The sequence below is a fragment of the Callospermophilus lateralis genome, chromosome 2, assembly GCF_048772815.1.
Source record: "Callospermophilus lateralis isolate mCalLat2 chromosome 2, mCalLat2.hap1, whole genome shotgun sequence".
Taxonomy (NCBI): domain Eukaryota; kingdom Metazoa; phylum Chordata; class Mammalia; order Rodentia; family Sciuridae; genus Callospermophilus; species Callospermophilus lateralis.
In genome coordinates this window covers 6,658,807-6,683,826 of record NC_135306.1, presented here as the reverse complement: position 1 = coordinate 6,683,826, position 25,020 = coordinate 6,658,807, and the positions used below count along the sequence as shown (strand labels likewise).

Genomic DNA, 25,020 nt, shown 5'->3' with positions numbered 1-25,020 from the left:
GACCTGGGGTCCTGTCCGGGTTCCGCCAACTCCCCTGGGGCAGTTGTGAGGATTAAATTCAGTGATAAAAACGCTTTACAGTCCCGCGTGAGCCTCAGGTGGCGCTGACGCGGAGCGCCTTGCACAGGCGCAGAGGGGAAGGTCCGAGGCGGTGGTGCAGGGGGTGAAGGCGGAGCCATACCTTGGGCCTGAGACTTAAAGGGCAAAGTAAGGGCGCCGGGCACTCACCTGGGGCCGGTCCCACTTCTTTTGGTTCTGAGTCCCAAGTCCTTGGGAGCGTTTGCCAGCTGAGGGAAAGGACATTCCACCCTCCACGACCCCCACCCTGCGTCAGCCCTGCTGTGGGCCCCGCGGTGCGACTTTGCCCCTTTAAGAGCGCCGGGGGTGGGTAGGCCCGAGGTCGCGGCGTGCGCTCAGCCTGCGCCGCATCCCCTCGCGGAGCTGCTCGGGCATGGCGCTGCGGGTCGGTCTGACCCTGGCGCTGGGCGCCGGGCTGGGTGCGGCCGCCGAGCACTGGAGGCGGCGACGGGCAGACGCGCAGGCGACGCCGGGGCTGCTGGGGCGGCTGCCCGTGCTGCCCGTGGCGGCGGCGGCCGAGCTGCCTGCCGTGCCCCCTCTGCCTGGGGGACCAGCGGGCCGCGGGCCCGGCGAGCTGGCCAAGTACGGGCTGCCCGGCGTGGCGCAGCTCAAGAGCCGAGAGTCGTACGTGCTGTGCTACGACCCGCGCACCCGCGGCGCGCTCTGGGTGGTCGAGCAGCTGCGGCCCGAGCGACTCCGCGGCGACGGCGACCGCCGCTCGTGCGACTTCCGCGAGGATGACTCGGTGCATGCATATCATCGTGCTACCAATGCCGACTACCGCGGCAGCGGCTTCGACCGCGGCCACCTGGCTGCTGCCGCCAACCATCGATGGAGCCAGAAGGCCATGGACGACACCTTCTACCTGAGCAACGTCGCTCCCCAGGTAGCGCTCACGCCCTAGACAGGGCTGCGGCACGCGGGGCCAGCGTCTCGCCTCCCTGAGCCTGAGGCTGTTTGCCTAATGCGCTCTCCAGGCGGGAGGGAGGAGCCCTGGGGCTCTGAGCGTGGGCTGTGCCTTCAGACGTGGACTTGAACTTAAAAAACTGAGCCCTGGGCACCTCCTTGTTCTTCAGTTTCTTCCTCTGTAAAATGGGGATGAGCCCGGGACGGTGGCATATTCTTACAATTCCAGCAGCTGGGAAGGCTGAGGCAAGAGGATCGCCAGTTGAGTCTGGCCTGGGCAACTTAGTGGAGACCTGCCTCAAAATAAAAAGCTGGGGTGTAGCTTAGTAGCAGAGCTTGAGTTTCATTCCCTAAAAATAAGTTAAATAAAATGGGGATAAAGCTTCTGTTCACCTCCTTGCAGTAGTGATGAGTCAAAGCGCCCAGCACAGTTCATGGCCCACTGATCATTGGCTACACTGAGGGAACAGGCTCAGAAGGTCGGAGTAACTTCGTGATCCACACAGCAGGAGGAGAATCCAGGCGGCAGTCTAGAGGAGCTGAGACTTCAGCCCTGTGTGCGTGTGAGCAGTTACCAGGAACACAACTAGCAAGTGGGCAGGCAGGCAGGCAGGGTGTCACTGCCAATCACTTCATCCTAGACCAGCTGCTCTACCTCTGGCTGGGTTCCCAGCAGAGCCTGGCACCCAGGATGGAGACAGATGGGCTCTGCGTGAAACCCATGAACACAAGCCTCCCACCCAGCTTCTTTCCCATGCACGATCCTCTATCCATTTTTCCTAGACCTTGTCCTGTGATCTCAACATGTGATTTCACTGTCGTTGAGGGCACAGAATGGTGAAATGGAGGGCTCTCTTGAGACCCTGGAGAGCTCAAATGGCCCTCAGTGTCCTCAAAGGGGGAGAAGTTCTCCTTTCTTTGTGTAGCTCTTTGAGCTGGAAAATGATTTGTGAGAGTGGGGGTGCAGGAGGGATCCTTGTCAACCCTGCCCAGGCTCTGTCCATCCTTGTAGCCACATGGCCTCACTATTTCCTTCCTTGAGCTTGTTTCTTCTGCCTGCATGCCCCCCACCCCACCCCTGGGCCCAGAGCAGCCCTGTGGCAGAGAGGAAAGGGTCCCAGGCATGATCCCACTCTGGTTCACTTCTTCCACCAGGTGCCCCACCTCAACCAGAATGCCTGGAACAACCTGGAGAAGTATAGCCGCAGCTTGGCCCGCACCTACCAAAACGTCTATGTCTGCACAGGGCCGCTCTTCCTGCCCAGGTGAGGTTCCAAAAGTCATCACTCATCTGGTTTCTTGGCAAGTCTGTTTCTGCCTTGGGCCCTCATTCCTCCTCTGCAGTGAATCCTTTGGATGCCCTCCTTAGACCAACTCTCTGTGGTCACAAGGCCCTGAACCTCCCCTTGCTCCTCTCCTGACACCTCCTGCCTCATGTTCTGCAGGGATGGAAGCCCTCACTGTTTTCTCACCAGGCTCTTGCCTTCTGTCTCTGCTCGGCTTGGAGTGACCCTTCCCTGTCCTCCAATCTGCCTGATCTGGGCTTTCACTCCAGTCCCTCTGCACTTGTCTCCCAAGGTAGAAGGGCTGAGCTCCTGTGGTCGGGCTCAGTGATGTTTCTGGTGCACAGAGGACAAGGCCAGGTGAGGCAGTAGGTCACAGCTAAGCAGTTGCCTCTCAAGTCCACAAGCATGGGATGGAATCCAGGCCTTACATCTAGTTCCTCGGTGCCATGGGTCAGTGACCTCAATGTCTTTCCTTGTAAAATGGGATTACAACATGTGATCTCATTGTCGTTGAGGGCACAGAATGGTGAAATGGAGGCAACACTGCTGAGAAGCCAGTTGCCCATCCAGTGTCCCCACACCTACATGTATCTCATGCTGGCACTGGGGTTTCCGCTGCCTTGGCCTTTGCCCTCTTGGTGCACTGCTACAGAACAGACAGGCAGCCAGAATGTGTCCGTGCTAGTGAACTGAAGATGAGAGAACTGATTCTTTCAGCAGCATTTATTGCCACCCACTCTGCCTGACTCCTGTGGGTTCCAGCTCCAAGGAGGAGCCGGACAGGACACAGAAGCCTCACAATGAGGGGGTGACCTGGTGGGGGGCAGAAGGTGGAGGTCAGGCAAGGGAAGGCTTCCTGGAGGAAGCAGCCTTGGGTCCATCCAGGACCCTTGATCATGTACACCTGGGTCTGCCCACAGGACGGAGGCCGACGGGAAGTCCTATGTAAAGTACCAGGTAATTGGCAAGAATCACGTGGCAGTGCCCACACACTTCTTCAAGGTGCTGATCCTGGAGTCAACGGGTGGACAAATAGAGCTCCGCTCCTACGTGATGCCGAACGCACCTGTGGATGAGGCCATTCCCCTGGAGCGCTTCCTGGTGCCCATTGAGAACATTGAGCGGGCCTCAGGACTGCTCTTTGTGCCAAACATCCTGGCACGAGCAGGAAACCTTAAGGCCATTACCGCTGGCAGCAAGTGAGGGCAGCAGCCTAGAGACTGGGGGCCTAGGGCCTGGATTGCATTAAAGAAGGTTATTTTTGGAGAGAAGTCTTGGCTGTGGCTGTCCTGATGGCCTGCAGCAGCCCCGTCTCACGGCTGCTTCACCCATATCTGACACTCATGGGAACCTTTAGGTGGTCCGAGTGCCTGCCTGGGTGAGGCTGGGCTGCAGGGCTGCCAGAGAGATGAGTATGGCTTCCTGGAAGAGAAGCGAATGCGAGACTGGGGCCAGGGAGGCAGGTGGGTGCCAGCTCCTTCTTGACCACCCCAGGCCCGGCCCCATGAGCTGACTGCTCTTAGTGGGCCTTGGGAGGTTAAGGGCCAGCCAGGTTCATCCTGAGATCTGCCCCATGGCAGGCAGAATGCCCTGCTCTTGTGTACTCTCTAAATTGGGCATAACAGTACTAATGCCAGCCTCCCTGGGCTGGGGAAGTGATGCCATGGGCAGAGTTCTCCACCTTCCCTGAATGGGTGTCAGGGGTGGGGTCAGGTTTCTCATGTGGGTATGGCTGGCAGGCTCAAGCACTTGGGCAGGGCGGACCTCAGGGACAGGGAGACCAGGGCTGTCTATTTGTGAAGCCACCACCTCACTGAGACTGACAGGTAGTACAGCCTCTGTCACGAGGACAGCATTCTGTGCGAGAGGTGAGCGCACTGAGGCTTTCAGCTCTAATGGTACAACGCTTCCTAGTGGACAGGGATGCAGGTGACACCTGAAGGGACAGCAGCCATACCCATTGAGGTCACAGGAGAGAAGGTGGCAGAGCCGGAGCCACTGAAGAACACTAAGTATACAGTAATGGAAATAGAAGCCCACACAGGGATGCACAGGTTGCCTGGGTCCCTGCTGGGAACCACTGGGAGCACAGGACTAACACTGGCACCCAGGATTCAGGACCCCTCCTGCACTGCACTCATCTCCCTGCCACAGTTTGTGTTAGTGAGGGGTGAGGAGTCCCTTTCCAGTGAAGGCACATTGGCCAGGATGGGCTACCAGGCCAGCTGCTAACTACCTTGGACAGATCTGAGGCCCCAGCTGCTGGCTGGAAGTCAACACAGGTGGGCTCACCTCAGTGCGAATGGTGCGACTGCCCTGGTTGGGGCACGTGTTGACATACAGGTCGAAGAGAACACTGGGTTCGGTCACCTCCAGGTTGGGGTCAGCATCCACTCCAGCTTCTAGCCCTTGGAGGCCCCCAAACACTACCACTGCATGCCTGTCACCCAGAGGGGGAATCAGTAACTATTCACCAAGGCCCCACGGAACAAAGTCCCAGAGTACAGCAGGGGCCCAGCCTAGGCAGCTTGGCCCCACCAGGCAGATACCTGCCTCTTTCTCCTCCCCTGGCCTCTGTCCCCTGTCCCCTGCCACAGGTAGCACCCACCTGAAGCTGGGCAGCTGGGCAGAGGCCACATCTGAGCCATGCTCTGACGTCCCAATGGTCAGGTCATACCCGTCCTGGAAGGGCGCCTCAGAAAACACAGCACCTGGGGGTGAGGCCAACTCAGTGGGAGTCCTGCTCTTGGCTGTGTGTTCATTACATTGAAGGGGTAGGGTGGAGCTGGGGCTCAGGTAAGGGGGCCCTCCACTACTCTTGAGAAGTCAGAACTGGGCACAGTGGAGACCAAGCCTGCAATTAGTTGGGGAAAAAAGGTGGGCAGGAAGCAGCTCTAAGAACATGGAGAACTTTGATCCTATTGTCCCTATCCGAGACATTATCAGTCAACTCTGATATTTTTCCTCAGAAGTCCTCAAGAACATTCTAGGCAGTGCATTCAAGGAGACCAAGCCAACAGAAAAGACAGTTGCCCAGGACACACTCAGTATGGTAGGGCAAGGACTGTGTTTTGACTTGTGGGTCAAGGAAGGCTCTCTGCCACCTCCCAGACAGAGGGCTGGCTGGACATTCAGAGAGAGAGAAGCTCTGTCCTTACTGAGGCAGGAGGCTAGCCGGACTGTGTAGCCCCAGTAGAGACCGGCTTTGGTGCGAGGGTCCTGTGATGACACAACTGTTCCCCGGTAGGTCTTACATTCTGGAAGGGAAATAGAGAAGCTGTGACAATGAGCCGAGGGGAAGGGAGGTGGAGGGAAATTTGGAGACGTGGGACTGGCTAGGCCACCATAAAAGTTAAGGAAGCTTCCAGATACCTGGGAGTTGCTTCTGGTTCAGTCTCACAGTCACTCGAAGTCCAGGCTCCAGGTTCTTGTCAATCTTCACCTCCTGGGGAGAGGCCAGAAGAAATGGATGCTGTTTCCCACCACAACCAGTAGGAGGCATTGCCCTCTGAGACCCTGCTGGGGGAACAGCAGGGCTGGTATGGGACCCAAGGGGTTCAGGTCAACTTACAATCCTCCTGCTTTGGAATGGGCTAGACCTGTTCATAGTACTATCACAAAATACTGGTCAGAAATGAAGGCTGGGGGCTTAGCACACACAGGGAGTTTTCCCCAATAGATGAAATCCCAGTTTTCCACATTTTGATCATTTTGCTAATTACTGGCTATAGTAATTTGAGCAGGTCACTTAGCCCCTGAACCTCAGTTTCCACATCTGTCAAACTGAAAACCCTTCCACAAACAACAGCTATTCTTAAACTGCTCAAGCTCTGGCATGAAGTAAATGGTTAAACGTTAGCTGTGATGAGTGACAATTATTTGTGTTCTGCGCCATTTTGGAATTTATCACCCTTGGTGGGCACTCTCTTATCATTCTGAGAGTTTCTCATGCTTTTCCCTTTTGTTTGTGTCATCCTGGTCTGCTTTTAGCCATTCATGTCTGGTCTGTTCTTTTTTTGGGGTGAGGGAATCCCACACACTTCATTGTTTCTGTCTATGACTCCAGGGGACTTGAGTGAACAGGAAGTAAATTAGTGTTCTACTCCCAAGCTTGGCTCTGTGTCACACTGGAGCTGAGTGGTTTTCAATTTGTTATTACAGGGTTCTGATTTGTTTTTGTTTTTTAAAACATTTTTTTAGCTGTAGATGGACACAATACCTTTATTTATTTATCTTCATGTGGTGCTGAGGATCAAACACAATCCTCACGTCTGCTAGGCGAGCGCTCTACTACTGAGCCACAACCCCAGCTCCCTCTGACTTATTTTTGATCTGCTTTTAAAAAAACAGTAAAGCTGGGGTGCAGTTCCGTGGTAGGGCACATGTTTAGCAGGCTTGGGTCCAATCCTCAGCACCAAAAATAAATACGTAAAAAATATTACATGTGCTCCTGCCTTATCTCTTAAGGCTTGTTTTGGGCTCCTCCCTGGCCCAAATATGCATCAATGGGGCTTTATAGTCAGGTGACCCCACCTACATGCCCTGCCTGTCCTCCATAGCTGGCGTGTGTCCCTGAAGTACGTCACAGCTCACCCCCCCAGTTCTTACCTTCTTCATTCCACAGTTAACAAAAGAGCCATGGCCTGGTCGGGTGGGCCTGTCTACCACAATGCCTTCTCGGAACTCGGATTCCTCATCCTGGCGCATGTGGTGAGGGCTGTCCAAGGGGTTCAGGAGCCCTGGAGGGGGTGGCAGGAGGAGTCTGGGAAGTGCCAAAGCATGCAAGGATGAGGCCAGGACCCTGGTTTAAGTCGCAACTCTGCCACAGACCTGCAGCTTGACATTAGGCATGACATTGCCCTCCTGGGCCTGCCTTCCCCTGAATACCTGGTAGGGGATTGGATGCTTTTCTCGTGTCTGAGGGGTGATCTATGGGAAGAGGGATCAGGCCTACCAGGCATACCTGCAAACTGTAGATCCTGGTGCTTGGGGAAGAATGCCTTTCTCAGGTACCTAATAAAGAATGCAGATCTCAGGAAGTTCCCAGGGGAAGCCACCTCCTAGCTCACCTGCATGTTGATCCCATACACCTGCCCCCCCCCCATGACCAAGGAAATCATTGCTTACTGTGGACACTCCAGGTACTGCAGGATACGGGCCAGCTGTACACATGCCTGCCCCTTCTTGCCAACTCCCTTAAATTCTCCTTCCACAGTCCTGGAGAGAAAGACATGACTCAAAATCCAATTTCTGGCTTCGGATACACCTCAGTGATAGAGTATATGCCCTGAATTCAAAATCCAGCACAAAAAACAACCACACAAACAAAAGCAAACAACAGTCTCATTCTAGAGCTCCTCCCACCTAATGTGACCTCTGTGGTCATTACCCATGGCTGGCCAGTGGACCCACTAAGGATTATACTGCAGCATTTTAGACAGGGTACTCTGGAAGAGTTGGGCAGGTGGAAAGAGTGAAGTCACAGCCAACCCTGGCAGCCCCTTCCTCCTCCCTGAGCTCCCAGGCCCTTGGGATGGCCTCTCACTTGGCATCGTGACCCTCCTCATCGAACACCACAATCTCATCCACACAGAAGATGGCACAGGCTCTGGCAATCTGGCCAGCCAAGTAGGTACGAAGCTCAGGTGACTGGGCATTGTCCAGGATAGAGCCTGGCAGGGCCACACTCAGAGTGTAGGGCCGTCCTAGGCAGCAGAAGAGGGTGTTGTTAAGCATGCATTATTTATAATGGGAAGACAAACAACTTCATTGTGAAATAAAAATTAAATGAAAATGAAATTGAAGCATTCAGAAAGCTCAATAAGACAGTAAAAACAACAACAACAATCATTAATACCATGAAATTTTAGTCTGGGGATGTATTTCAGCATGTGTGAGGGCCTGGATTCCATCCCCAGAAGAAAGAAAAAGAAGAAAGGAGAAGAAAGGCAAGGCAAGGCAGGGAAGGAAGAAAATGTCAAGGTTCTGGAGGACGAAAGTTAAGAGACATGATGCTTGAAATCTACTTAAGTAGGAGGTTAGGACTCAGCAAAAAGAGTCCCTCCTCTTCTCTGGGCCTCAGTTTCTATCAGGACATTTGGACCCAATGGTCACTTGAGACTCTTCCAGATATGACATTCTCTGCTCTGCCTGGAGGACATCTGCTGAAGCCATATCCTGTGCCCCTCCCCAGGACTCAGCCACACACCTTGGTTTTCCCTCTGGGCAGCTGCCTCCTCCTCCTCCTTCTGTCGCTTTGTCTGCTCCTCTTGTGCCCGTTGCTTCTCCAGTTTTTTTGTCAATTTCATATCCTTCCACTTCTTTTTCTCCTCTTTCTCTGGATAAGAGAACATCCTGATTGGTGTGGGGAGAGAGTGACTTGGAGCAGTCAGAGGGATCATTACCTCTCATTAGGATAGCTTGAGTGCTGGGGTATTACTGGGCCAGCAGCCAGAGCCTACTACCCTTGGGTGCTGTGAGACCCAGAGGGGATAAATTTGTGTTCTTCCCTGTATCTGGCCAAGGCTGGCTGTGTTCTCCTGGAATGGCCTGGGCACAGTCACTCTTTCCCACCCCAGGCCCAGCCAGACCCAGCCGGTACGTACTCTGTTGCTTCCATTTTCGCCACTCCACCCTTTGGCCATGTTCACCCTGGAGTAGGAGTGGGAGGAGGATTAAGAGTGAGAGGCTGAATGGTCACATCTGCGAAGGGAGCACACATAGGGCTCCACAGCCAACCTGTCCCTCTACCACAGAAAACGCCTCAGGAGGGCAGGGACCCCCTGTACCCACAATGCCTGAGATCAGGCCATGATAAGCATTAAACTGTTGAATGAGTTCGGCTCAGGGGCAGGACCGGCCATAGCCGCCATGGGAATCAGAAGACAAGGCAAGAAAAGGCTCAGGGTGAGGGAGGGTTCCACCTCTGGAATGCAGCCCCCGCCTCAGAACCACAGGGACTCGTCGGCCTTGGCTGCCCGCCGAGTCCCAGCGCTGGCCTCAGCCGCGACTCCCACCTCCTAATCGCATCCGGGCGGGGGCACACGCGTCCACCGGCGTGCAGCACCTTCCTCGAGGAGCAGGGAGCGGGAGGCGCTGCCGGGACCCGCCACCAGCCCGCATGTGGGTCGTTCTCACGCCCCGAGCGCCGGGGGCTGGCAGGACCCCCACCTACCAGTACCTACCGGGCCGCAGGGCCGCTTCCTCGCGCGCTCCGCCATGTTCCGCCGCGTGCCGTCGGCCACGCCCCTGCCAATTAGACCCATGCCTTCCGGCCACACCCCCGCCGAGCCGTCCAATCGGAGAACTAGTGGGGCGTGGCCGAGGTGCGTCCGCGAGGGGAGCGTTTGGGCACTGGTGGGCTCAGTGGTGGGGAGCGCAGCCCTCTGGGTCTTTCCCCGACCCCCCGTTGGATGAGAGCCGCGTTCTTGAGTCGGCACCAGCCAGACCTCAGCGTCGTTTTATGCAAGGGGACTCTCAGGCCCAGAGCTGGAAATCACGTTAGAAATAATTTAATCCAGTTTTTTTTAAATACATTTATCTATGTATGTGTTTATGAATTTTATGTGGCGCTGAGGATTGAACCCAGCGCCTCCCACGTGCCAGGCAAGCGCTCTGCCACAACTCCAGCTCTTACTTTCATGTACTTTCTCTCTCTCCCTCTCTCCCGCAACCTCTCTCTTTTGTACCCAGGGAAATTACCATTGAGTTAAATCTCCGGTTCTTTGTATTTTTTAAATTTGAGGCAGGGTCTCATTAAGTTGCTTAGGACCTCACTAAATTGCTGAGTCCTGGCTTCGAATTTGCATCCTCCTGCCTCTGGCTCCTGAGCTGCTGAGATTACAGGCAAGCGCCACCACCTGGCCAAAGCAGGTTTTTTTTTTTGTTTGTTTGTTTGTTTTTTTAGTTGTAAAAAAATACAGTATTTTTATGTGGTGCTGAGAATCGTACCCAGTGCCTCACACATGCGAGGCAGGTACTTTACCACTGAGCTACAGCCCCAGCCCTAAAGCAGTTTTAATTTGAAAATTGAGGAGTTTGACACAGACCTCTTCTAAACCTGTATTTTTTAAAAATTGTTAACATCTTGCAGTGGCGTGCTACATTGTTATACTTGGTAAACAAAAATGATACATTGTTATCAACCAAGGTTCTGTAGTCTACACAAGAGTTCTCTCTGAGTATATTCTGTTTTTGTTGTTTAGATGTAGATGAAGACAATACGCTTATTTATTTATTTGTATATGATACTGAGGATCAAACCCAGTGCCTCACAATGCTAGATAAGAACCACTGAGCTATGACTCCAGCCCCATTCTATGGGTTTTGACTGAAGCATAGGCATGTATCATTATTACAGTAGGAATTGTCTCTATAGTTTTACCTTCCAGAATTTCATATAGTTGAAATCATACAGTATGTAGCCTTTTCAGATTGGCTTCTTTCATTAAAGGATATGAATTTAAGTTTCCTCCATTCTTTGTGTGACTTACTCATTACTTTTTATTGATAGATGCTATTTTATTGGATGGAAGTGCCACAGTTTATCTATTCAACTTTTCAATTTGCTTCCTTCTCTCCCTCCCCCAAACTCCTTCTCCTCCTCTATTTTTTGGTGCTGAAGATTGAACCCAGTGGGGCTTAACAACTTAACTACATCCCTAGCCCTTTTTATTTTTTGTTTTGAGACAAGGTCTTGATAAATTGTGGAGGTTGGCTTCAAACTTGCCATCCTTCTGCTTCAGCCTCCTGAGTCTCTGGGATTACAGGCTTGCACCTCCATGTCCAGCATGCACACGCACTGCTGGAAATGAGTCTCAGGGCTGTGTGTGCTAGAGCAATGCTCTAACACTAATGTACACCTCCAGCTCTGCTTCCATTTATTGGCAATTATAAACCAAACTGCTATAGATATTCATATGTGGGGTTTTGTATAAATGTGAGTTTTCAATTCATCCAGTTGTTGGGTCCAATGGTAAGACTGTGTTCAGCTTATGTACAGCTTTGTAAGAAACTGCTAAACTCTCTTCAAAGTGATTGGACCACTTTGCCAGCAATGAATAATACATTTAAAAGCAAATATTAAAGATAAGCCAGGGAGTTATGAGGCTCAGCGGTAGAGCACTTGTCTGGTCCGTGTAAGGCCCTGGGTTCAATCCTCAGCACCACATATAAATAAATAAAATCAAGGTATTGTGTCTAACTACAACTAAAAAATAAATATTAAAAAAGAAGATAAGCCACATGTAGTGGTATATGCTTGTAATTCCAGTAACTCAGGAGGCTGAGGCAAGAGGATCACAAGTTCAAGTCTAGCCTCAGCAATTTAACAAGACTCTGAGGCTAGGGATAGACCCTGGGTTTGATTCCTAGCACTGCAAAAATAGACAAACAAACAAATAAATAATAAAAAATAAATTTAGTATCAGCTGGCATTATTTAAAGTTCAATTCCAGTACACATGAATTGAAACATAACATGTAGCCCATTTACATGTACAAATTTGTTTTTATGTATCAGTAAATAAAAGAAAAATTTTAAGTCCATATGCCAGATTCTTGAACATTTCAGACACCATAAAAAAACATTCTTGCATACTAATCATAATGATTATAAAGTTACTTCTTACTCAGTGTATGTTGATATTACAGGGACATGTTTATTGCACCTTTTCTCTCCATACCCCTGAATGAAGGTGCATAGTCATGCTTACACAACTAAGACGAGATCTATACTCGAGCTGAGTGACTCAGCCTAAGGTTTGGAACCTCTAAAATGGTTATGGGCACATTCTTGGTTGATTTACGAGACATGGGGTCTTTGGTAGAGTGGTTCTAATCAAGAAATCCATGCATTTACCACCATCAAGGGCTTTGCCAATTTCAGGCTACTTGGTATGCTGTGGTTAGGGGCTCCACTGCTGAGCCCTGGCGCTGGCATTTCATTTCATAGTAGTCCTCTGGACCAGTGATAGTACCACACTGTGACTTAGAAGGAAAAGGAGGGCAGTGACTTATGTTGTTCTGGCACCAAATAGGTCCAAATGACAGTTCTAGGCTGGGGATGTGACTCTGTGGTATAGCACTATGCCTAGCATGTGTGAGACCTGGGTTACATTCCTAATACCATAAGAAAATATAAATAAATAACAATTCTTTTTTAATTTTTTTATTTGTAGTTGGACACAATACCTTTTATTTATTTATTTATTTTTATGTGGTGCTGAGGATCGAACCCAGTGCCTCGCACGTGCTAGGCGAGCGCTCTACTGCTGAGCCACAACCCCAGCCCCTAAATAAATAACAATTCTGACACTAAATTAGTATCCTACTATTCAATTTTTTTTCTTTTTCTTTTTGGCACTAGGATGAACCCAGGGAAATTTACCACTGAGCTGTGTCCACTTTTTATTTTTTATTTTGAGACAGAGTCTTTCTAATTTGCTTAGGGCCTCACTAAGTTGCTGAGACTGGCTTTGAACTTTTGTTTCTCCTGCCTCAGCCTCCTGAGTCACTGGAATTACAGGTATGTGCCACTGTGCCCAGCAAATTCAATCCTGACAACTATCAAAGTTAGTGTAGAAGCCACAGGTTAAGGGCTCGGGTCCATAGGACTGGCTCTGCTTCAGATGCTGGTCAACAGTGGGGTCTGCAGTTTGCCTGCACTTCTGCCTGGCTGGCTACAAACTTAAATATTTCCCACAATCCTCCCTCAGGTTCTATAATTTCTTAGAATGACTCATGGAACACAGGAAAGCTCTGTTTGCTATTACAGCTGTAAAGGACACAGCTGAGGAAGAGCTAGATGTTAGAAGTACATGAGGCAAGGTATCAGGGGAGGGGGCACAGATAGCTCCTGTGCCCTCTCTAGCCACCCACCCACTCTCTAGAACAAGGAGGTGTTCACCCAACCAGAAGTTGCCTAAACCTCATGGTTTCAGGGTTTCTATGTGGCGTTGATAAACAATTTACAGGGCATTGTTTTGGACTAAGCTCCTGCAGGGGCCCCAACAGACCAGACCAAACCAGAATGGAGTCACTCATGCTTTGTGGCATGTGATAAAATCAAACTTTGAAAATGAATCACTTTTCCGGAACTCAGAAGTTCACATCAACCAGTGAGAAGGAGCTCAGTGTACCTGAGCCAGTGTGGTAAATGAGTCCCCTCCATTGTAGCCCTTTAAGGAAACGAACATTGAAGTGACCAGTTCTTATTTCTGCTTTCTTCAGTCCTTTATTGCCTATTAAGCCAATCCCTTCTGCTCAGCTGATCTGAGCACTCATCTTATTTTATAAAACTAGATATTACTGATTCCAGAATCACTAATAAGTGCCAACGTTTTAGTCAGCTTTTTTGCTGCTTGACTAAAAGACCTGACAAGAATGACTTTGGGGGTGGAAAAGTTCATTTGGGGCTCCTGCCTTCAGAGGTCTCAGTCCATAAACAGGTGGCTCCATTCCTCCAGGCTCAAGATGAGGCAGAACATCATGGTGGAAGAGTGGCTGAGGAAAGCAGTTGGGAGCGTAGCTCCAGGAAGCAGAGAGAAACTCCACTCAGCAGATACACATGTATACCCCAAGGCCATGGCCCCCAACACCGACCTCCTCCAGCCACACCCCTAATCCTCAATTACCACTCAGTTATTCTATCAGGGGATTCATTCACTGATTGGGTTAAGGCTGTCACAACCCAATCATTTTACCTCTGAATGTTCTTGCATTGTCTCATATGAGCTTTTGGGGGACACTTCATAAATCATAATAGCTAATAAGACCTTTAAACTAAGTTTGCTGTAAATTTCTCGTTTCACAGGTGTATTACCTGGGTGTGACTGAGCACATCACTGGCCTTAGCCAAAACTCATGGGCTCCCTCTGTCAACGCAGCCTGCCCCAGGACCACTGTCCAGATGGACTCAGGTCCATGTCGTTCCTGTCAGAAGCCCCTGTGCACTACGTACCCACACAGCCCCCAGCCCAGCCAGCCAGCACCATCAGAAGGTGAGGGGTGTGGAGGGCAGCCCAGGGGCCTGGATTTCTCAGGAATGAGCCCTGTGACTTCAGACAAGTCCCAATGCCCCACTCCTCTGGGCCTTCGTTTTACTCCACAGAAACTTTGTATAAAGGAAAAGGGTGAGCTGGAGTTTTCTGAGATTCTTCCTGTTCTGACGAAGCCTAGCTCGGGGGTTGATACCAGGGTCTGAAGCAGACAGAAGCGAGGTTTGCAAACTTCAAACTTTATTATGGGCAAAAAGACTCAAGCCTGGAGCTGACTTCCTGGAGACAGGCTGAGATGAGGCACGGTGAGTTCAGGGCTGGGGACCCTGCTGGGACTCCAGGCCTCAAACTCTGCCCTGTTCAGCCCCAGCTGAAAACCAGCTAGGGAGGGAGAAGGAGAGGCCCAGGTCAGGCCTCTCTGGCCTCTGAGCCAGGACACAGGCTGTGGGAGGGGACTGCTGAGGCCCCAAGACCAAGGAGGGGCTCTTCCTTGGGAACACTCTGCATCATAGAGCAGTACCATCCTCCATGAAGTGGAGACAGCTGGAACAGGGACAGAGAGCTATGGGACAGTGTGGTGCAGGGCGAGGGACAGCCTCAGGGCCCGAGCTCAGCCTTCCATTTCTGCAGCTTCTTGTCCATGGCTTGGAGTGTGGCTTCATCCTGCATTGACACACACTGGTCCTCCCTCCTGCCCGCGCCTCGCAGCCGGCAGAAGCGCAGGCACTAGACACACCCCAGCCCACCCTTACCTTCACAAAACAGAAGCGGATGTAGTGGTCAAAGTCCTTCTGATGTGGCACGCTGTAGAAGATGGAGACCGGGATGGCCACCAGGCCCTGGGGAGGAGGAAGCCCATGTGTCCACTCAGCCCTGTGGTCTGGCAGCCTCGGCTTAGGAGACAAGGAGTTTTCCAGGAGGGGCCGCAGGACAGTCAGCCCAGCGCATCGCCTTGGAGGCCGAGTCAGCTCAGACCTGGGACCCCGGGCATCATGCCAGGTCCCCGCGTGGGCAGTGAGGGAGGGTGCACCAAGAGGCTAGACCATGCAGCAGCCAGCAGAGCCAGAGAAGGAAGAAGGCTGAGGACGCATTCCCAGCTGGGTGGGACTCGGAGGCCTGGGCCACCTCCCTACTGCACAGATGGACCACTGAGACCCAGAGAGGGGTGGGCATTCCTGCCAGCCAGCATGCCATTTTGGAGCACATTAGAATTATGTTCCCTTTTTTTCTTTTTTTCTACTAGGAACTGAACCCAGAGGTGCTTCACCACTGAACCAGCCCTTTTTATTTTTTACCTTGAGACAGGGTCTTGCTAAGTTACTTAGGGCTTTGTTAGGATGCGGAGGTTGGCCTTGAATTAGTGCTCCTCCTGCTTCAGTCTTCCAAATCCCTGGGATTTCAGGTGTGTGCCACCATGCCTGGCCAATTCCCTCTTTCTTGAAATGGGTGCAACCCTGCACCCAGCCCATGGCAGGGGCAGACGGGTGTCCCTTAGCTGGGCATACTTGAGCAGTGCACTCCATGTGCATTCATACCTAGTGACCTTGTCAGGGCCCAGCCCACCTTGTTTTTGATCATCCACTTGACAAAGCGTCTGTCATATGGCTCCTCTGCGGCACCAGGCAAGTCAGGCATCTTGCTTTCTGGGGGACAGAGGCCAGGCTGAGCCCTGGGAAGCCACCATTCCCCAGACCCTTCCAGCAGACTCTGGCCAGTCCCACTCACTAAAGTCTGAGATGTCTGCGATGAGGAAGTAGCTTCCCTGGGACAAGACGGGCTTCAGGCCCACAGACTGCAGGCTGTGTGTCATGTGGTCACGGTTTCGCTGCATGGCCTTTGGCAACTGCACAAAGTAGCTGCTGGGTTGGCCCATGTGGAGCTGCTCCCGCTCAAAGCTCTTGGCTACTGCAACCTGGGCAGGGCAGATGGACAGGCAGGTCAGCTGTGCCTGGGCACTGGAGCCGGCCCGCCCATTTTCATTTGTCCTTGTGAACACCCCCTGCCCACAAAGGGTGCCCTGCTCCTCCTCACCTGGCCTTGCGTGGGACAGTGGAAGATGGAGTTCTGGTGCACAGTCCGCAGGTGCCTCATGATATGATCTGGGCCTAGGACCCAGCCCACCTGGATGGGGACACAGGTAGGGAATGAAGCTTCCCGGGCCCTGGCCACAGGCTCTCTCAGTTCCCAGGCCTGGCTCTCCTGCTGAGGACTGGGCGGGAGGTTGCCCCGTGCCCACAGGGACTCACCTTCCAGCCTGTGGCACTGAATGTTTTCCCAGCACTGCCGATGGTCAGGGTCCGGGCCCACATTCCAGGGAGGCTGGCTGTCCAAAGTTAAAGACAGGCTGCTGGGATGGGCAAGGGCAGGAGCAGGTGGCCTGGCTCTGGGGAAGCACAGGCTTTCTACCCCCAGGACTCAGGGAGGGAGGGGCAGGACTGGGGGTTGAGCCCAGACCCCCCGTACATTCTCCATAAGCCCTCTGCCACTGAGCTACATGCCGATCCTTTTTATTTTTTATTTACTTTGGAGTCAAGTCTGACAGAGTTGCCAAGGCTAGCCTTGAACTCAGGACCCTCCTGCCTCAGTCTCTGGAGTAGATGGGATTGCAGGTGGGACCCAGGCCAAGGGCCTACCAAGGACTTATTTAATCTTATGCTCAAGACAACCTCAGAGGTAGATGATACTGTGACCTTCCTTCTAGGGTGGTGAAGTCACTGCCCAAGATCAAATGACCTACACAGCCCCACAGCCCCTTCTTGGTCCCTGGTTTAAGTGACAGGCCTGTGCTCCCAGCTTGGCCTCGAGCCCCACCCCCAGCCCGGCTCACCAATGCTGATGTGCTGGAGCCCATCATAGACCAGCCACTGGTACACCTCATCCGAGATGCAGAGCACATCATGCTGCTGGCACAGCCTGGCCACCAGCTCCAGCTCCGCCTTGGAGAACACCTGCAGGGACCCAGGGGTGGCACAGGTCTGCAGCCGGTACCATGCCCAAATGCAAAGTCCTGCTCAGACAGAGGGCTTGTGGCCATGCTGGCTGCTGGGGGCTTTCCTGCACCATCCCATCGAACCTCTGCAGCACTGACCCTGTGAGATGGTCCCTCAGGTTCCTATTTACAGTTGAGGAAATGCTGAGAGGCAAGTCCCTGTCCCCACCAACCCACCCTTCACCTCCCTGAGATTCTTGCCCCTTTCTTTCCCTGGGACTCCGGCACCTCCATCCTCAGGTATTGGCGGGCAACCCTCCCACTCCACAGATGAAGAAACTGAGGCCCCGAGGAAGCTCGTCAGGAAGAGCCGGGACTTGAATGCAGGTGGAGGTCCCTGAACAGAGCTGTCCCAGGTACCTTTCCCAGGGGGTTGTTGGGTGTGTTGAGGACCAGGGCTTTGGTCCGGGACGTGAACTTGCTGGCCAGTTCTGTGGGGTCCAGCCGCCAGTTGCTGCTGGAATCCAGCTCCCCATCCTGGGTGGGGCTCTGCAAGAGGAGGTGGGAAGGTGGCTATAGTTACCCCCTGACATTTAAGTCCCCTCCTTGGGCATCTGCCCCCTCAACCTCCTCCCTGGGGCTCTGGAGGCCACTACACCTCCCAGCCCACAGGACCTGGTCTCCTTCACTTGTGTCCTTTCTGTCCCATCTCCCTGGGCCCAGTCCCACCCAGTCCGTGGGTCCCTGGGCCCACACCCCACATGGCATCCTTACCGGCTTCAGGGACACAAACACAGGGCGACCCCCAGCCATCAATGTCATGGGCTCATAACAGTCAAAAAAAGGTTCGATGATGATGACCTGGGAAAAGGATCGATCACTGGGGTCAGCACTGCTCTGACCCATCACCCACCCAGCCCGAGTCATATCATTCACCTCGTCTCCTTCGTCCACCAGGGCCTGGAAGGCTGTGAACAGGGCCCCGTAGGCACCCACGGTCACCAGCACGTTCTCAAGTGGGTCCAACTCCTGTCCCAGCAGCTTCCCAAAGAAACTCGCCAGGATCTTTGTCAGGGGTGGGTAACCCTGCAGGACAGCAGGGTCAGCCCTCCAGACTCAACCCTAGGCAATTCTAGCACCTTCTAGTGTAGGCCTCAGGGCAAAGCCAACTCCTGGGGATGAGCTCTCTCACTTTCTCCATCAGCCTCTGCCAATGAGCCTCTTCTGATCTGGGTCCCTGCCTGGGACTGGCATGTGGTGGGAAGGCTGACAGAGGGCCTTCCTTGGCCAGCACAGTGTGGCAGGGCCCAAGGCCGTGGAGACTCTACACCTCCCATGTGGTTCAGGGAGTTAAAAAGCACATCTGTGCTCATCGGATCCTCCCAGCAGCCTTGCAAGACTAGGAATGTTGGTGCACCCCTATAATCCCAGTGATTCAGGAGGCTGAGGACAGAGGATCACAAGTTTGAGGTCAGCCTGAGCAATTTAGCAAGACCTTGTTTCAAAATAAAAAATAGAAAGGGACTGGGGATGCGGCTCAGAGATAAAGTGCTTCTGGGTTGCATTCTTAGTACGACAATAACAACAACCAAATGACAGATATTTGATACATAGAAAAATAGATACCCAGAAAGAGAAAATGACTTGGCTAAAGTCACATACGGGTGAAGCAGAAATAGGCCTTTATTTTGCTGCTTTTGAAGCACCTAACTTTGGGGAAAGATTGGATCCATGTGCTTGTGGACACAGAAAACACACAAGGCTGGGTGGGGCTGGGGCTCATGGGAGCTGCTCCCATGTGCCACCTCCTCCACGGTGCCTGCCCACCCCCTTGGTTATGACTGACTTCTAGTCTGCCTTCCCCACTAGGCCATGAGGCACAGGACCTGGGACAGAAGAGGTCAGTAAACCCTGAACCATGGCCAGATTGAATTCCCTGCTCTCCGCCCTGCCCCATGATCTCTCCACCGACTGGTCATTCCTTCTGGCTCCCCAGGCCCCCCAAGAGAGACCAGTAAACTCACAAAGGCCATGGTGTATTGGTTGAGCATGAAGTCCCCGCTGACGGCCTGCTGAAAAGCTTCCACAGCAAAGTCTGGGGGTGGGAAGTTGGGGAAGCCCTGGCCCAAGTTCACAGTTTCATACTCTTTGGACAGTTCGACAAACTCCACCCTGGGGACAAACAGAGAGTTGGTCCCAGATCACCCCTCTACCCTGCTGGACTTCTGTTTCCAGGCCAGAGTGAGCATGCCTAGGCCCGATGGTGAAACCTGGACAACTGGCATCTGCCCCCAACCTGTAGATCTGCCTGGGGTCACAATTGGTCCCACAAGTCGACGAGAGATGGACCAGACACTGTGACGACACACAGGTGAGCAAGGAGGATTTCAAGATTCCCTGACCATGAGCCAGGGGAAGAAATGTTGTTCCCATCCCAAACACTGCAGAGTGCGGAGGACCACAACCACACCATTTTCTGTCCTTCCCCGTCCTACCCTGTTTGAAAACAGCTATTGAGTGGGCAGGAGATGGGGCTCAGTGGTACTTCTGCCTAGCACGCACCAGGCCCTGGGTTCCATCTCTAACACTGGGGGTGGGATGAGATAAATAAATAAATAAAAATATCAAGAACACCTGTGGAGACCCGCCAAGCGATTGCTGAACTCATTATTGGATGGGTCCACAGTATAGTGTGAATGCCCTGACCACATGACCTTCAGGAGGACCTCTGAGGCACACCCTCTGGGCCACTCTGGGGACAGAGCTGACAAGGTCTTCCAGGTACCACAGGCACGACCAGCCTATATCTATGTATGTATGTATGTATCTATCTTTCTATCTGTCTATAATATGTATGTATGTATGTATATATATATCTGTATGTATATCTCTAAGTAATCTTTACCCCACTCTGGACAGAATAAGGTCCTGCCAGCCTATTTATGCAAATTTAGATATCATTTATATCTAAAATCTGTCATCTTCCACCAAGTTCCACAATGCCTCTGGAGGCCCAGAGTAGCTAGGGCTCAGAGTGGGGAGTGACAGGCTCAGAGTCACATAGCAGCAAATGGTAGACCCAAAATTGGAAGGAGGATGTTCCATGGTGGTTGGGACAGGGGATGTGAGGCTCAAAGGCTCCGCTGGGGGGACAGGCTGCCCTCTTGTCTCTTCTGGCATCTCACAGAGCTGGATGTTACCTTATTGGCAAGAGAGCCCTTGTGACTGCCCAGACCACTCACAAGAGGCTGAGGGGGCAGCCCGAGGATCAGGCCTCTGCAGGACCAGCCTAGATGGCAGCCAGCAAGGCAGGGCTCTGGGCCTCACTGAGCTGCTTAAGGCCTATTTAATGGATAAGGCTGGCTTTGAACTTCCAATCCTCCTGCCTCAGCCTCCAGAGCCACTGGGATTACAGGTGTACACCTCTCACCTTGCTTGGTTCCAATTTTTGTGAAAAAAAAAATTGTTTTTCTTTGAGCATCAACAGCACAAGTGTTATTCAATGGTGGTTGTGGCATGTGTTTTAAGAGATGGGGTCAATTTTTTTTTTTTTTTTATATTGAGGACTGAACCCAGGGGTACTTTACCACTGAGCTACAACTCAAGGGTTTTGGGAAAGTCCTTGCTAAATTGCCATGGTTGGTCTTGAACTTGAGATTCTCCTGCCTCAGCCTCCCCCGTTGCAGGGACTGCTGGTGTGGCCCCCGTAATCCTTACACATCTTTTTACTGCATTCATTATATCACTGGTAGCAATAGGAACATGGAGCCTTCATATTCAGAAGAAGTTAAAGAAGAAAAGGATATTGGGCTTGGGATATAGCTCGGTGGTAGAGCACTTGCCTAGCATGTGTGAGACCCCAGGTGCAATCCCCAGCATCTCACACACACACACACACACACACACACACACACACACTCACATACACACAGAACAAAGGAAGAGTGGCTGGGGACAGAGCTCAGCTGGCAGAGTGCTTGCCTCACATGCACAAGGCCCTGGTTCAATACCCAGCACGACAAAAAACAAACAGAACAAAGGAAGAAGAAGAAAGAGAAAAAAGCCTTGGAAAAGGCTGATGAAAAGCTCTGGTTCATCCTCCCTTAGATGATCTGACTCCATGGCAAGTGCGAAAGAGTGAAAATTGGCCTCAGGTACCCGGTGGAGGACTAGCTTCAGGACCTCCTTTCTCCCAGGATACCAAAATCAGCAGAAGCTCAAGTCCCTTAAATAAAATGTCACAGTATCTGCATAGAACCTAGGTGTGTCTTCCCGTGCACTTTTTCAGGGCAGGACCTCAAACGTGCTAGGCAGGTGCTACACCCGGACCCACACACCCAGCCCCTCCCAGATACTTTGTTTTTTATTTTATATATTTATTATTTGTTTGTTTGCAGTGCTGGGCATGGAATCCAGGGTCTCCAACATGTTAGGCAAGGACTCCACCCCTGAGCTTGACTTCCAGCCCCCTGGGTACTTTAAATCATCTCCACATTACCAACCCCTAACACCAGGGGAGGCTGGCATCCTGTATTGTTGGGGAGCAATGGCAAGGACAAAGTCTCTACATGGTTGGTACAAATATAATTTTGAAATTACTTCTGATTTGCACTTGGTTGATTCTGTGGGCATGTGGAGGCCACTGAGGCAGACACTCTGCTGTGACCCCAGGAAAGCCCTTTGCCCATGCCTGGGTCAGTGGCTATTGCTATTATACACAGCTGCCTTCTCCGCCCAGGGAGGTATATTTTCTTCACTTGGGAGCTGGGGAGCTAAGCTCAGAGCAGGTATGTGCCCTGTCCCAGCCCATGGCCCAGCAGGGCGAAGCTGAGATTCGAGACTAAGCCTCCTCTGTTGGTGGTAGCTGCCACCTGTACTGGGTACCCCTGAGTTACTGCGACCAGGGATGGCCAACCCACGCCCGAGGAGACCCCCACAAGCTTCCCAGGCCCTCCAGCTCACCAGGGGTTGTATTCCATTCCATCCAGCCTTCGAGCAGGGAGTCGTTTGGACATGGTGAGCTGGGGACACAGCAAATCAGGGTCAGCATCCCAATCTTCCAGGTGCAGTCGTGTGGAGAGATCTTCTGGCCACAGCTGTGTCCTCCTTCCTGGAGGACCTGTGCTCCCAGGTGGCCAGGCAGCTCCACCTTCTCCCTTCTGTTCCTTCTGGGAAGGCTTCTCTGCCCTCCCCCAGCCCCAGGTCCCCCGTCTGCAGAGGCTGCCTGGGTCACACATGGAGCCCTGGCTCCCAGGTCCCAAGGCAGAGGCCTCATGCAGCCGGGTTACTTTGACCCAGGAGGGGCCGAGGCTGAGGAGGGTGGGAGGTTGGGAGGACAGCAGCACTCACAGGGGTTTTGCTGAGCTCTTCCAGCTAATTCCCAGAAGGACCTGCCTGGGCCCATTTCACAGATGGGCCAACAGAGGGGTGGGGGCGTGATGTGTTCAGGGTCACACCTGGCTGCCCTGTTGACCCAGGCCATGTCCTCACTCACTCCGACCTGGGAGGGCCTCAGGGTCCTCATCCAGATCACACTGTTCTCCCTGGATCCTGCCAGGCCAGCTCCCTGCTGTGCCACAGGCGTCAGAGACTGTCCCAGGCTGATATCCACCCTGCTCAGCCTGCCTTGATAGGGAGCGGCTCCTCCTGGCCTCATCCTCCCCTCAGTACAACAGAGTGGGGCTTCGTGGCAGGGAACTCCTGTCCTGGGGGCTCGCCGTCCCAGGTGGCTGGTGGGTTGGGAGCCGCCTGCCAGGGCCAATAGTGACAGCTGCTGTGGCCCAGATGTCTTCAGTCCCCACAGCGTCCATCCCTCTAGAACCACCTGGTAATCCCCACCTGCCAGATGAAGATGCGAGGCCCAGAGGCTCAGGGACTGGCTGCAGGTCAGAGAAGCAGGCCAAGACCTGTCAGGGTGGCTGCACCAGCAGGGGAGGCACCTGGGCCTCCTGCAGGGGCCCTGGACCAGCTGTGCAGGGCCTGGCCCCTCCCCAGTGGGTTACACTGTCCCTTGGCTGAGTCCCTGACACCATCGCCAGGCCTAGCACTCAGCACACCTCAGAATCATTTGCCACAAGGGAGACGCACACCAGGAACCACCGGCTGTAGCCAAGATGGTGCTGGTGACTGTCTTTGGTCAGTTTACCAGATATATTTCATTGCCTGATGAATAACTATTATTTTCCAAATTTTCTAAAATAACCTTTAGCTTTAGTGATTAAAAAATGTGGGAAAAATATGGGAGACAACACATTTTAGAAAAATGTTTACTGATATACACTGATATCAATAAAAAAGTCTAGAACACAATGTGTAGAGAGGTCTAGGGTCTTTTTCAGGATGAAAAAAAACCTTAATAAATCTTTCTATCCACAGACATGTTTTCCTGTGACCATGTATAAATAGGAGAAACTTTTTGGAAGGAAATTTATCAAAATGTTCACCAAGCCTCTCTCAAGGAGTGGGATAATGAGTGATTCTGGTTCATGGGTGTGTTTCTCTGTTTCGCAGTTATCCTGGTGGTGGGCACATTATTGGTTCTGATAAACATATTTTGTCACTCTGCAACATCTCTGACTGTGGCTGTGACCTTACAATTGCTAATTAGGGAGCATTTTCCCTGGCAAGTTCATAAAGTCCCAGCACATCTTCCAATTGACAGTATCTTGGGTTCAGTGACATGTGGAGTTACTTTTGAACTGGGGATGTGTTCTATAAGAAGGGTAAAGGGAGGCGAGTCAGGGGCAGTGGGGGGAGGGGTGTTGGGAGACAGACCTTGGAGTGAGGGCATTAGGCAGGGCTGGTGGGGGAGGAATAGGGGCGCAGGGCACAGACTGGCAGGGAGAGGAACAGAGGTGAGGGGAGTTCAGTGGGTTTAGGAAGGAGGTGGAAATCATGGAGATTCTAGAAACATGGCGTGCTCAAAGGACTGACCTTCAAGTGTGCTGGGATAAACGAATGCCTGTTCTTATACTTTACACATAACAGTCATTCAATCAACATTTATGGAGCACCTACTGTGTATCAGGTACTGGGCTGGGCACTGGGATGATCGGGAGGCAGCAGCAGCACCCAAACTGACCACCCAGATGCACAGCTACGAGGTCTAGAGCAGGGTAGCAGGAGCCAGGCAGGGCTGACAGCCAGGCTGCAATGAGGGAAGGCTTCCTGAGGGAGCAGGCTCACGCACAACCTTGAAGCCAGGACCTCGCCAGATCCCAGGAGCCTGGGCCATGCAGGGGCAGGTGCTGGGAGAGGGCACTTACAGAGTGGTGCAAGCACCGGGTGAGCGAGGCTCCGGCCTTCCTGAACATGCCTCCCAGGGCCACGGGGCACTGCTGACTTCTCCTCCAGGGGCAGAGGAGAAAGGAAGAGCACGCCAGGCCAGAAGCTCAGCACTTGGGTCCTACACACAGTCTAACAACAACAGCATGTCACTGTGCCAGACACGTGCCAGAGCGCTCTGCTGCAGGATTATGTATACCACAGGGTCCTCTTGACAGCCCTCCCGCACACACACATGTACACACACAGTCACACACATATCAGAAACCAGAGTGATCTTTAAAAGTTCAAATCAGCTTCAGTGCAGAAGTGACCCAGTGAGGAGCACTGATAGAAGGTGAGACCGTTGGGGAGCATGATGGTGAGACAGAGGAGGGGACAGTGGAGTAAGTCCCTTGATGCCATAAGTAATTACCCTTTGTGGCATAATCTGGTGCCTCTCCACTCTTGGGCTTTGTTCCCAGACCCACCATGAGACCCTAATAACACCACAGAAGTGAACGCTTGCAAAGATGAAGCCCTCACCAGGTAACAATCCAGAC

At 52.5% G+C, this 25,020-nt stretch overlaps 3 protein-coding genes and 1 long non-coding RNA gene across 7 annotated transcripts in view; 2 read left to right on the top strand and 2 right to left on the bottom strand.

Moving 5' to 3' along the window:
- Nucleotides 1–52: 52 nt before the first annotated feature.
- Endog (endonuclease G) lies at nt 53–6,128 on the top strand. The gene is made up of 3 exons (XM_076845329.2): nt 53–964; nt 2,140–2,249; nt 3,191–6,128. The coding sequence occupies exons 1-3, from the start codon at nt 452–454 to the stop codon at nt 3,471–3,473; spliced, it is 906 nt and encodes a 301-aa protein (XP_076701444.1). The 5' UTR covers nt 53–451; the 3' UTR covers nt 3,474–6,128.
- Spout1 (SPOUT domain containing methyltransferase 1) lies at nt 2,979–9,505 on the bottom strand. The gene is made up of 12 exons (XM_076845328.2): nt 9,455–9,505; nt 8,876–8,921; nt 8,479–8,607; nt 7,816–7,975; nt 7,398–7,487; nt 7,234–7,283; nt 6,879–7,009; nt 5,643–5,715; nt 5,429–5,527; nt 4,879–4,981; nt 4,563–4,710; nt 2,979–3,692 (listed from the first exon to the last, which is right to left on the bottom strand). The coding sequence occupies exons 1-12, from the start codon at nt 9,488–9,490 to the stop codon at nt 3,624–3,626; spliced, it is 1,134 nt and encodes a 377-aa protein (XP_076701443.1). The 5' UTR covers nt 9,491–9,505; the 3' UTR covers nt 2,979–3,623.
- Nucleotides 9,506–14,484: 4,979 nt separating this feature from the next.
- LOC143392259 (kynurenine--oxoglutarate transaminase 1) overlaps nt 14,485–25,020 on the bottom strand; it is a 31,384-nt gene continuing 20,848 nt past the window's right edge. For 2 of the 4 annotated variants that reach the window (XM_076845321.2, XM_076845323.2), the window contains 12 exons: nt 22,157–22,215; nt 19,219–19,366; nt 18,131–18,280; nt 17,969–18,055; nt 17,615–17,743; nt 17,093–17,213; nt 16,512–16,588; nt 16,297–16,386; nt 15,991–16,177; nt 15,829–15,908; nt 15,018–15,104; nt 14,485–14,928 (listed from right to left, as the gene is read on the bottom strand). In XM_076845321.2, coding sequence (XP_076701436.2) covers nt 14,863–14,928; nt 15,018–15,104; nt 15,829–15,908; nt 15,991–16,177; nt 16,297–16,386; nt 16,512–16,588; nt 17,093–17,213; nt 17,615–17,743; nt 17,969–18,055; nt 18,131–18,280; nt 19,219–19,366; nt 22,157–22,209 — 1,275 coding nt within the window. In that variant the 5' untranslated portion in view covers nt 22,210–22,215 and the 3' untranslated portion in view covers nt 14,485–14,862. Of the gene's footprint in view, nt 14,929–15,017; nt 15,105–15,828; nt 15,909–15,990; nt 16,178–16,296; nt 16,387–16,511; nt 16,589–17,092; nt 17,214–17,614; nt 17,744–17,968; nt 18,056–18,130; nt 18,281–19,218; nt 19,367–22,156; nt 22,216–24,459; nt 24,594–25,020 lie in introns of those variants that run through there. The other 2 variants (XM_076845320.2, XM_076845324.2) reach the window with 2 other exon arrangements.
- The window catches only part of LOC143392263 (uncharacterized), a 33,844-nt gene continuing 25,938 nt past the window's right edge, over nt 17,115–25,020 (top strand). Inside the window, exons 1-2 of the long non-coding RNA XR_013090339.2 lie at nt 17,115–17,238; nt 17,495–17,610. This is a non-coding gene — a long non-coding RNA (uncharacterized LOC143392263). The remainder of the gene's footprint in view (nt 17,239–17,494; nt 17,611–25,020) is intronic.